This window comes from Notechis scutatus, chromosome 2 (genome assembly GCF_049901735.1).
Source record: "Notechis scutatus isolate UNSWTSFEM ecotype Mainland chromosome 2, rNotScu1.2, whole genome shotgun sequence".
In the NCBI taxonomy this organism is placed as follows: domain Eukaryota; kingdom Metazoa; phylum Chordata; class Lepidosauria; order Squamata; family Elapidae; genus Notechis; species Notechis scutatus.
In genome coordinates, this window is record NC_142010.1 from 53,904,986 (window position 1) to 53,917,767 (window position 12,782).

At 36.2% G+C, this 12,782-nt stretch overlaps 1 protein-coding gene across 4 annotated transcripts in view; it reads left to right on the forward strand.

Annotated features, from left to right (window-relative positions):
* The window catches only part of ERC2 (ELKS/RAB6-interacting/CAST family member 2), a 664,972-nt gene that overhangs the window by 171,115 nt on the left and 481,075 nt on the right, over positions 1-12,782 (forward strand). For all 4 annotated transcript variants that reach the window (XM_087954768.1, XM_087954770.1, XM_087954769.1 and 1 more), the window contains one exon: positions 11,279-11,434. In XM_087954768.1, the coding sequence (XP_087810894.1) occupies positions 11,279-11,434 (156 nt within the window). The remainder of the gene's footprint in view (positions 1-11,278; positions 11,435-12,782) is intronic.

Below are 12,782 nucleotides of genomic sequence, written 5' to 3' on the forward strand. Positions count from 1 at the left end.
CTTGCAAATTTCTAATGGATTTATAATTCACATTATTATAAACTTCTTGTTAGTATAATATGGGAACAAGTGGCTGAAATACTTAAAAGGGTAGCTGAAATCACAGTGTTTGAAATATTAAAACACTTTCTTAGATGCTGAAACTGATGGTTTTTTTTTATCTTGTAGTTAATGGGACTTCACATACATATATAAGTGTACATATATGTGACTGTACAAAATGAGTACTTGTATGTTGCATGTACCTTTCTTTCTGAGAATATATATTTGTACACATGCTTTATTGAGATTCACTAGAATACAGATTAACAAGCTGTGCAAGCATAAGCACCAAGCAGTGCTTTCCTGCTGCTATTTTATTCCTAAATGGCAAAACTAAATTTCTACAACATAGTTAATAGTTCACTTGAACCATGTTCAACAGTTAATTGAAACACGAGAAAGGGCACTGAATGTAAATCAAGAGACAGATGCACATGAAACTGTTATGAACAAAGAGTTCAAAAGCAAAAGAGTAGAGAAATAGGAAATAAAATGGAAGGAGAAATTACTCCATAAATACAGGTGGTCCTCGATTTATGGCCACAATTAACCCCAACATTTCTATTGTTAAGTGAGACATTTGTTAAGTGAGTTTTTCCCTTTTTATGACTTTTCTTGTCATAGTTGTTAAGTGATTCACTGCATTCATTGTTAAGTTAGTAAGCCAGTTGTTAAGTGAATCTGGCTTTTCCATTGACTTTGTTCATCAGAAGGTTGCAAAAGGTGACCTGACCCCAGGACACTGCAACCATCATAAATGTGAGTCGGTTGTCAAGCATCCGAAGTTTGATCATGACTATGGGGATGCTGCAAAGGTCATAACTGTGAAAAACGGGCATGAATCACTTTTTTCAGTGCCATGGTAACTTTGAAAGGTCACTAAATGAACTGTTGTAAGTCAAGGACTACCTGTACCAGTGCTCGGCCTCCCTTTATCTCCCCTCCCATTTTTTCTCTCTTCTGTACATGATCCTTAGGCATACAGTGCAATACGATCAGGTACATCTAAATAAAATGATTTCAATGTTGATCTCGGATATCAATGCACATTCTGGCTGAAGAACCATCACTTCTAAATCCGTGACCATATGCAAGCTACAGCAAAGTCTTAACAGAATATGTTGCATTGATATCAAACAGTTCATTTTCATTTTGGTGCCTCGTTGAGGCCCAAGTAGAGACGAGGTGAGGTACATATAGGCAAAAAAAAATCAGAAAATAAAATACAAGCTGAATAATCCAGACCTTGTTGATGACCCCAACTACGTCAAGGATATTGGAGTACTCATCTCTAATGATCTAAGTGCTAGAGCCCACTGTAACTACATAGCCAAAAAGGCATTAAGCGTTCTTAACCTAATCCTGCATAGCTTTTTCTCACACTACTAACTAGAGCATACAGAACATTTGCTAGACCAATACTTGAATACAGCTCATCAGTTTGGAATCTGCATTACATAATGGATATTAATACAGTCGAGAAAGTCCAGAAGTATTTCACGAGAAGAGTTCTCCACTCCTCTACTCATAGCAGAATACCTTATGCCACCAGACTTGAAATTTTAGATCTAGACAACCTAGAACTATGCCGCCTTCGGCGTGATCTAAGTATAGTACATAAAATTATCTACTACAATGTCCTACCTATCAATGAATACTTCAGCTTCAACCACAACAATACAAGAGCACACAATAGATACAAACTCAAGGTAAACAGCACCAAACCTGATTGCAGGAAATACAACTTTAGCAACAGAGTGGTCAATGTCTGGAATACTCTACCTGACTCTGTGGTTTCTTCCACAAACCTCAAAAACTTTAACCTTAGACTGTCTACTATTGACCTCACCCCTTTCCTAAGAGGTCTGTAGGGGGCGTGTATAAGTGCACCAATGTGCCTACCGTCCCTGTCCTATTGTTTCTTTTTTATTCGTATCCATTTCATGTATTCATAACCATGCTTATACTTATATCTGTTATCTAATACTTGCTTGACAAATAAAATAAATAAATAAATAAGAGTTGTATGCTATTTACACACTCAGGGAAACTTTGTAGTCTCATTTTAAGAATTTATTATACCCCTTTCTAATGGAAAAATAAAATAAAAAACTAGCAATTTAAAAACTGAGTTTCATATTCCAGGACAGGAAGTAAGCATATCTAAAATTCTTAAGTGAATGAATTGTTTTGTGGTTTACCCCTTGCTTCTTGCAGACACAACCATCTTTATATATTGATCCTGCTGTGGCATTTCAGGTATGTTACAGCACTGCTGCTGAAATCTGAGTGTGTAGTGTGCAGTGCATAGCTTTTCCTTTGTATTAGCCTCTTCTATCTCTAGTTTTACATTAATTTCTACATCGTCTCACAGCTGCAATATGAACATATTTACAGAAGGGAATTTGGTGTGGAAAATATATAATTTCACCTGATTGGGACAGCTGTATGTGGTGTGCATAAAATTTGGGGAATAGATGATACAGTTGCCCTCAGTATGAATTGGCTCAAATACAATTAGAGTAAAATAAAATGTATGTGCCAATGAAAATATGGGGCAACTTATAAGAAGTATGATTTTACAACTTGTCAACGACACAAAAATATATTATCTTAATGTTTTCTTAAAACAACATGAATCTCCCAGCACCCATTGAACTTTCCTGAACTTTCACAATTTGCCCTAGCCGCTCGTTTCATCAAATCTGGATACCCATCACCATGTATGATTCAGTCTAAATGTCAATGGTAATTTGCTCCAAGCTCCTTCTGTACAAGATTCATAAACTTTACTTGGCCTATATGTGGCCTATACAAGGAGGGATTCACCTGATTTCTAAGAGAATATCTGCAGGTCCTGCTCTTGTCAACATGTTTAGCTTTATCTCGTGACATCTTTAAATTGAATTGAACTTCATCCAATATAATTTAATGTTATATACTTCAGCAAGTCTTCTGTGTAGGTTAGAATAAAAAACTATTTTAAATCTTTACTGCTGAGAAAGCATATCCCACTCCTTCATTTCTGCAAAATAAGAAATCTTTCTGTGAGGGAAATGGCCGATTTCAAAATTTGACAAACAAACAAACAAACGAAACCCTGATGGGCATCTTATTCATTTATTTATTTATTTTATTTATTTGATTTGTCAATAGCTTACAAGATAATACGTATAAGTATAAACAAGAGAACGAATACAGGAAATAGGTATGAATAAATGGGGACAATAGGAAAGGGATGGTAGGCACAATTGTGCACTTATGCAGGCCCCTTACAGATCTCTTAGGAATGGGGTGAGGTCAATTGTGGATAGTTTGAGGATCTTAGCTTTCATGGATTTTCTATAAGAAAATTATAATATAATTATAATATATAATATAATTATAATATATTATAAATATAATATAATAATAATATAATATAATATAATATAATATAATATAATATAATATAATATAATATAATATAATATAATATAATATAATATAATATAATAATATAATATAATATAATAATAATATAATATAATATAATATATAATATAATATAATATAATATAATATATAATATAATATAATATAATATAATATAATATAATATAATATAATATAATATAATATAATATAATATAATATAATATAATATAATATAATATAATATAATATAACATAATATAATATATGCAAATCTGTTTCATTTGAGATTTTCCTTTAGTGTCCCTTTTTGTGAATGCTTCCTGAATGTTTTAAAGCCTTATGCCTGTTTTAGAAGCTTAAAAGAAAGCAGAGGCTTACAGTCATACTTTTTAAAGATCATTAGATTTAGAAGCAATGCTAGGGAAGATCCAGTAGTTAGGCTACATTTCTACAACAATTAATGAGTTCAAGATTGCTTCCTCAATTTTTTAAATTACTTTATTATTGCCCATTAAAAGCTACTTGCAATTCAGAATTACACACAGAACTACCCCAGAAAAATGTAAATAAAGTGTTGCAGCCCTATATCAGTCATATTTCATGTTCTTTAAACAAATAAAATATTACCTTAAAGGCTATGGATGTTTTATTTGGCTGCTATCATCTGTATTTATTAGAAATATTATATATTGCTAAAACAAACAAAATAATAATCATAATAAACATAACACACCAAACATAACTGTGATTGAAAAGGAAAAAGTGTGGTTAATTGATATGGCAATACCAGGGGATAATAAGAATAGAAAACAAAAAATTGGAGATCACACAATATCACAAAGATCTCAAAGTTTTAAAGCTGAACACTAAAATTGAAAAATTATGGCCTAAACCTTGGTGGTCCCAGTGGTTATCAGTACTTTGGGTGCCATATCAAAAAAATATTGGACAGTGCTTAGAACATCTGTGCATTGACACAATTTTATTTTGTCAATTGCAAACACTGCTTGGGATCATACATTTTCTATGTATGATGCATTATGAGGTCCTAGATGTTAAATTCTTGGAAGAATTTAACGCTTATGACGGGCAAATCCAGCTAAAGAATTGGCAGCTGTGACTTCACATTGTTGTGAACAGAAAACAATAATAAAATTTCCATCTGTCAATTATAAAAGGCCACACTGCTTGGATCTGCAATTGTATTATGCCAATACATTTGCACTTCCTGGGTTCCTAGGAAAGAGCTCGATGTGTCTGAAGGCCAAAACCAACTAAACAATTGGCAGCTGTGATTTCACATTATTGTGTATACAATAATAAAATAAAGCCCATCAGGTCACTTAGAACATCTGTTCAAATGTTTTGTATGGGACAATTGTCTGTTGGGTCCTAGGATCCAGATCTGGTTTTGAGATGGGTTCAAGAAGAGGCTACCATGTATATTAATTAACTAATGTATTCAGTTTATTGCATCATTTAATTGAAATAACTCAAAGCAGCATACAATAGGTTGGAAAAAAATCATAATCTTCCTCCAATGTATTCATTGTGTATGTTCAGTATGTTCCAGGTAGTAAGTACATAACTCTGATAGAATCAAGTTATTCCATACTTTCTGAGTTTCTCCAAAATAAATTTCTCTGAATAAATCATTGTCAATTTTAAATACTCTGAAGCCTCAGCAGAATGACTTTTCCTTTTGTTAACAATGAGTTAGATTCAAAGTTTCACATGCAAAAATCTGCTTGCACATAGAATCTTCTTGCTGTGAATGTAATAGTAGAACTATGTGGAGCATCTGGAGTAGCAGATGGGATGCATAGCTCTGTGACACAAATTGGGGTAAACTGGCTATTGCCTAAATAGGGGAAATGTAAAACTATATATGGGTACCAAATATGAGATAGTGGAAGAGAACTTATTTAAATAAAAGACTTGTATTTTTTAAAATTCCTGGTTATATATTAATGCCACTTATAGTAAAAAAATTCCAAAGCCCTTTAAATGTAGAGGCTTCTAAGCAGTTTTGGACTATATTTAAATGCAGACACATTATGTGCTTTCAGGACTCTGTTAGCGTAAGAAAAGTTAGTGCAATTTCCTATTCCTGGTTTGGCATCCTAACATCTACTGCCCTCCAGAAAGACTGATGACCCAGAGTGTAACACAAATGTAACAAAATCCAAAACGTACATAAATGTCCTTTAATGCCTCCAATTTGGCCTCACTGTTCAATAATACTCAGTTGGAGATAAAACGTACTCAAAAATAGTCTTCAAAAGAAAGCAATACAGTCCGAATTTAATGAGCAGATAAAGGTGAAATAAAAAACCAAACAAACTACAATGACAAAATTTCCACAATGGAACAAGAGAAGTATTTACCAAATTCAAGGAGATAACAAGGCACAGTCTGTTGGAAGGACGCCAACCAAGATAACTTCAGACCAAAATAAAACATGCTTTGTTTTCAGTGTTTGCCAGTACGCGGGTCCAAACTCTTATTCAGTTGTCACACCTGCATCCCATGAAGAGGATCAAGGCCCTCTCCTCCCAAGGAGACCACGTCTCTCCCTTATCCTATCCTCCCTGCATGCCCTAGGATGGGTAGGGGATGGGCCTGGGACCTCCTCTGATTGCTCAGCCAGCCTCTGCCCTTCCCCAGCCTCCTCCACAACCTCCAAAGCCACACTTCCACTCCCTGTCAGCTCCTCTCCTTCAGAGTCAGTCTCCACCAGGGGCATGACAAAGAGTCTCTAGAACAGGGGTGTCAAACTCGATTTCATTGAGGGTCACCTCAGGGTTATGTTTGACCTCGACGGGGGTTGGTGTAGGTGTGGCCAGGGTGGGTGTGACCAGCTCAATGTTGGAGACGACTGTGGTGGCCTGAGCACTCTGCCAGCAAAAATGGGCTCCTGAGCTCCCATTTTAGTTGCAACTGCCTCCTGCAAACCTCTGCCAGCAAAAGCAGAGCTTGGGAGTCCTTTCCTGTTTACAGGACAGCCCCGCAGGCCAGACCTAAGTACCCTGTGGGCTGGATCTGGCCCATGGGCTTGAGTTTGACACTTCTGCTCTAGAAGATGCAGGTCTTGCAAGTGTGCTACACAGAGGAGAGAAAGTTATATGATGCAGCACATCATTTTGGATCCCAAGAAAACATTGAAGCCCATAAAGCCCATAGAATAACTCTTTGGAAAAGCATTTCCTTTTCTTAAATATCAAAGTAGAGAATTAATGATTTTTTTTTTTCAAAATAGCTTTATCTAGGAAATGGCAAGGAAGAAATGATTTCTTCCAGCCCAGTGAAATAAAGTTGAATGGATTTTGTATTCAATTTCTCAGATGTATTCTTTGACCCCAAAGCCATGGAATTCCCAAATGATCCAGTAATCCTAATACTAACTAGAGCTAGCCCTACTGAGCATCCAAGATCAGCCACTGCTGGGAAGTCTTTGAAATAAAAGTCTGACAGACGCAAAGATTTCGCTATAGGGATTTTAGAAAAAGTTGAAACTGCTAAGTTTTTATCAGTTGTTTCAGTATTCAATATGTTCAAAGAAATCTTCAAATGAGTTTAAATATAGTGTCAGCAGTTTTGGTTTTAGAATAGAATAGAATAGAATTCTTTATTGGCCAAGTGTGGACACACAAGGAATTTATCTTGGTGCATATGCTCTCAGTGTATATAAAAGAAAAGATACATTTGTCAAGAGTCAAGAATCATAAGGTACGACACTTAATAATAGTCATAGAGTACAATAAACAATCAAACCATACTAGGAAACAGTCAATAAAAATCATTAGGATACAAGCAACAAAGTTACAGTCATACAGTCATAAGTGGGGGGAGATGGGTGAAAGGAAAGATGGGAGGATTAACAGTAATAGTAATAGTAATGCAGACTTAGTAAATAGTTTTCATTTTATTCTTAACCTTTTCTTTTCTTATATCATTGTCTCAGAAATCTTGACTCCTACCTGTTATTTCTCATTGCTTTTCTTGATTTTGTAATTTGATCTCTCTAGCAAAATCAGTGCAGTTTCCCTGCCAAATTCATACAACCAAATGTTGTTCAAGACAGCTTGAAAATGGGTAGAGGATGGGATTAGCCCCTTTGCTAATATTTTATCTGGAGCGCTGCAAAGAAATGCCTGCCATGTTTGTTAATAATTCTGGAAATTGGATGGGACATAAAACTACACAAACAGTCCTCAACGTATGGCCACAGCTGAGCCCAAAATTTATATTGCTAAGTGATATTTTTTTGAAAACAAGTTTTGCCCCATTTTATGACTTTTCTCACCACATTTGTTATGTGACTGTGGTTTTTAAATTAGTGACACAGTTGTTAAATGAATCTGTTTTGCTTATCAGAAGGTCGCAAAAGGGGATGATCATGTGACTCTGGGACACTGCAACCATGATAAATGTGAGTCAGTTGTCAAGCATCCAAATGCAAATAATGTGACCATGGGGATACTGCAGTGGTCATAAGTGTGAAAAATGGTCATAAGTCACTTTTTGCAGTGACTTTGTAACTTTAAACAGTCACTAAATGAAGTGTTGTAAGTCGAGGACTACCTATACTCTCATTCTTACCTCTCTCTGTCAGTCCTCCTGGCTGAATGTATGGAGACTTTTCTGCAACAATGGAGCACTCATATTTTCAGGTCAACGCCTGAAGAGGTTAGTCACAGATTCACCAATTGTTCTGCCCAACATCTTCTCCTTTTCTGCCTGTTGCAGTAGATACCAGCACCCTTAATTTCACAGTAGCTGGAAACAGGATACCTATTTTTCTGTATTGTACAGGCAGGCAGGGAAAGATTCCACACCCAGGTGGAAGGAATTTTAAAATATTTCCATTCATCTCTTAAGTTGGCTCCACGTTATAATGTAATGAAATAAGTGTGGTATAATGGTGGCTTTCATTTGGTTTGGATATATTCCATTCTTATTTTATCTTATCTGAAGAGACCGTGGCTTTTTATATCAGATGTGGTAGTGAAACAGATGTCTTTAAAAGGTTATAAACTTTAGTATTCTCACTTCACAAAAAAAGTAGTTAGACCCAGATTTCTTGGCATTTTTTGTCCATTTTCTTACATTTATTTTATTTTTTGTTCTTTTATTACTTTGCATTGCAGCAAAGTACTTTTCTATTCCTACTTTTCTATTCCTAGTACATTCAGAGTGGCTTTTCAGTGGCTTAGGCAAGTGAAAATTTTGACAATAATATATATACATATACATATACATATACATATACATATACATATACATACACACACACACACACACACACACACACACACACATATATATATATATATATATATATATATATTTGTTTTCTGAGGTTCTCGGTATTTGTATGTGGATCTTTGGTTATTCGGGTTCTCTCCGCGTAAGATTCAAAGTATCTAGGCAACGCTTTGGCGAGGTCCCACTCGCCATCTTCAGGCTGGTGCTCGGCTTAGTGCCAGTGCAAGCAGTGTGTGACCGGAGCTGCCATCTCTATATATACAAGTGGTGGGGGATGGTGTGCTGGGCTGGTTGGCTGTGCTGCAGCCTCTTGATTGGTTGATGGAGTTGATGTTGGTATAATGGGCTGTGTAATGGCCTTTTGTTGTAGAGATATCCTGGATCTTGTGCTGTCATCTCCTGGGTCGTTAGCCTCTTGTGTTTTAACGGCTTGGGTAATGGGTTGTGTGATGGGCTTGTGAGTTCTTTTGTTTTGGTATCCTGGGTCTTGCGTTGTAATCTCCTGGGTCGTTTGTGTTTTGATCTCTTTTCGATTAGCCTCCTGTGTAGTAACAGCTTGGGTAATGGGTTGTGTGATGACCTTGTGAGATTTATTGCTGTGGTATCCTTGGTCTTGTGCTGTGATATCCTGGGTCATTTGCTGTGTTGTGACTTCTTGAGTTCTTGAGGTGTAATTTCTTGAGTTTTCTGATGTGATGTCCTGAGCGGGTGGCTGTGATGTAGCATTTTGGGTTTTTAATATGGCTTTGAGTTTGGGGTCTGGGTCTGTGTTCGTTTGGCTTTGAGTTCGTGGTCGTGCCACATCTTCATGGTGGGGTCAGTTCGCTTCATGTATGGTTCAGAGGAGTTTGAAGTGGGTAGTGATGCAGCTGCAGTGCGGCTTCTGGTCTGTGGTCGTGTCTCATCTTCTGTGTGGGGTGAGTCTGATTTTTACGTGGGCGTGTGGTGGTGGCATCTTGTGTGGCCCTCATGGGTGTGGGTCTGGTGTCATTTATCATGTTGGGTACTCGTCTGTTCATGAGGGCGGGTTTCCAAATGGCTGGTAAGCGGAGGTGTCATCTCTTTTATTCATGCTGTGTGGGCGTTTTTCTATCTCTATGGCTTCTCTGATTATTCTGCTGCTGTGGTGTTCAGTTTTGGCGATAGTTCTGGTATTTTTAAGGTCAATCTCATGTCCTGTGGCTTTGAGGTGTTGGACCAGGGAAGAGGTTGGTTCTTCTTTTTGATTGAGTTCTTATGTTCTTCAACGCGTGCACTTATTCTTCTGTTAGTTTGTCCAATGTATGTGGTGAGGCAGGCAGTGCAGGGGATTTCATATACTCCTTGGTTTTCTAACTCGATTTTGTCTTTAGGGTTTCTTAGGATGGTGGATATTTTTCTGTTTGTGCAGAATGCTGTTTTAATGTTGTGTTTTTGGAGGATCTTGCTGATTTTGTCTGTAGTGCCTTTTATATATGGGAGGAGGGCTTTGCCGTTCTCTTGTTCTCTGTCTTGGATTTTGGTTGGGGTTTCTTTTTGGATTAGGTGGGTGATCTTCTTTCTTTGAAATCCATTGGCTGTTAGTACGTTGGTGAGAGTGTTTAGTTCGGTTTTTAGGTGTTGTTCATCAGCTAAGCATTTTGTTCTGGAGATGAGTGTCTCAGCTACGGAATTGATCTGTGCTGGGTGGTGGTGTGAGAGTGCGTGTAGATAGCGGTTTGTATGTGTTTTCTTTTGGTAGATGGTGTGTCCTAGGGAGCCATTGGGTTTTTGTATACCAAGACATCTAGGAAGGGAAGTTGATTGTTAGCTTCTGTTTCCATGGTGAATTGTATTTTGGGGTGTAGGCTGTTGAGGTGTGTGAGAAGTTGTTCAGTTTTTCTTTCCCGTGTGGCCAGATTATGAAGGTGTCATCTACGTATCTGAGCCAGATGGCGAGTGGGACCTCGCCACGTTGCCTAGATACTTTGAATCTTACGCGGGAGAACCGAATAACCAAAGATCCATATATATATATATATATATATATATATATATATATATATATATATATATATATATATATATATATATATATTTGTTTTCTTAAGTTTTCGCGGTACTTACATGTATGGCATTCGGCTTTGTTGGGTATTTTCCCACGTCATTGTAGTTGTTCTTTTAAAGTTGTAGCAACATTTCAGCAGAATCTCATCTGCCATCATCAGGCTTCTGTATAGGGAAGCCTGATGATGGCAGATGAGATTCTGCTGAAAAGTTGCTACAACTTTAAAAGAACAACTACAATGACGTGGGAAAATACCCTAACAAAGCCGAATATATATATATATATATATATATATATATATATATATATATATATATATATATATATATATATATATATATATTCCAGCTACATAATTATTACTGAACTTATCCCAGTGCTCTTTAGATGAGAAAGGGCTTCAGTTCCTTGTGCCAACTTAGTTCTTTAGATTTATTGCTCTTGTATCACAAGTTATATGTCTGCTTTTCTTATAAATAATTTGTATAATAATTGCATACCAACACTTTCTTTACCCCAAAATAGGACACGAAAATAGCTTCCCTGGAACGTAATATCAGAGATCTCGAAGATGAAATACAGATGTTGAAGACAAATGGAGTTCTGAACACAGAAGATCGAGAAGAAGAGATCAAACAAATAGAAGTTTACAAGAGTCATTCCAAGTTTATGAAAAATAAGGTATGTGCAGCTAAGAAAACAAGACTTATTAAAATTCTGATTTTTGAAGGAGATTGGTGATTGTACTGTGTCAACAAAAGATCTGGAGAGGAGTATCAAGTAGTAAAGAAAAATTTCCTGGTAAACAAGGTAGATTCCCCCCCCCACCCATTAGTAATTCGCTTGGTGAGAGAAGTTTCCATGTTATATCTCAGGTATAAAGGCAATCTTTGTTAGAACCAAATCAAGCCAGTGTGAAAAATGTGCCTTATTTTGAGAGTATTCCCTGGGAGAAACCATATTAAATTGCCATAGAACAAGTACTTTTGTCTCCTTGAATAAAAAATCATGACAATGGCATTCCTGCTATCAGTTCTTGGCCATCTCTCCTTGCTGAGTAATTACAGCAAAGGCACCTGTAGGACTGGAAATGATTCATAGGTCCTTCAGGAGATTTTCCATGTTTGCAACAACCAACCATGAATTGTTTTCAATGTTAGAAAGCAATGTAATTCAGTTAAGATATGATGCAAGTAGAATAAAATGACTGCAAATGTAGACATAAAATGCTTGAGTAAAGTCTCATATGTCTGATATTCAAAACTCTTGTGATTGTTGACCACTCAGATTTATACTGTGTAAGATGGGTGGTCGTATAAATATTTTAAACAAACCAAGAAACAAATACATTAGTAGGCTAATTAAATCTATGTTTCTTTGATAGTAGGAATTACTATGTATATGTAAGGAATCATTTAATTCTGAAAGTTATACTGAATATTAATTGGAATTCTGTTAACATAAAGAGGAAAACTGTAATGATTTTGTGAATAAGGACTCAATGCAATAGATTCTTCTACTGTTATAGAGAAAATGAGAGCAAAATGTTTATATATGGTTGTTGGTCACAGCCATCTGATCAGTACTTGGATAATCATGCCTCATTCTGATGAAAGCCTGCCTAATCTCTGTCAGCAGCCCTGTCCTTTTTCTGACAATTGAGATTTGTAGCAAAAGATCCTACTTTATCACAGGACCTTTCAAGGTGGAAAAAATATTTATAATGCTGTCAGCAAGGAGATCTCGTTATACCCCATCTGTCTAACCTGAGATCACTGATAAAGAAATCTTGATAAATATAAGTTCTGATTGATAGCAAACAGTAGAACAAAGCTCTTTTCATGGTCAATGACTTAAGGTGTTATAATATTATAAACTTTGGGAGAAAAAAGCTTGGATTTAAGAAATAACTATTTAAGTTCTTTACAGTTTAAATGGAAGAGGAGCATAAGTTCCTAAAGGCAATCCATTGTGGAACATTGCTAACTTCTCTGGAAAACTAGGTTACATCAAAGTTTAGGGGGTGGGT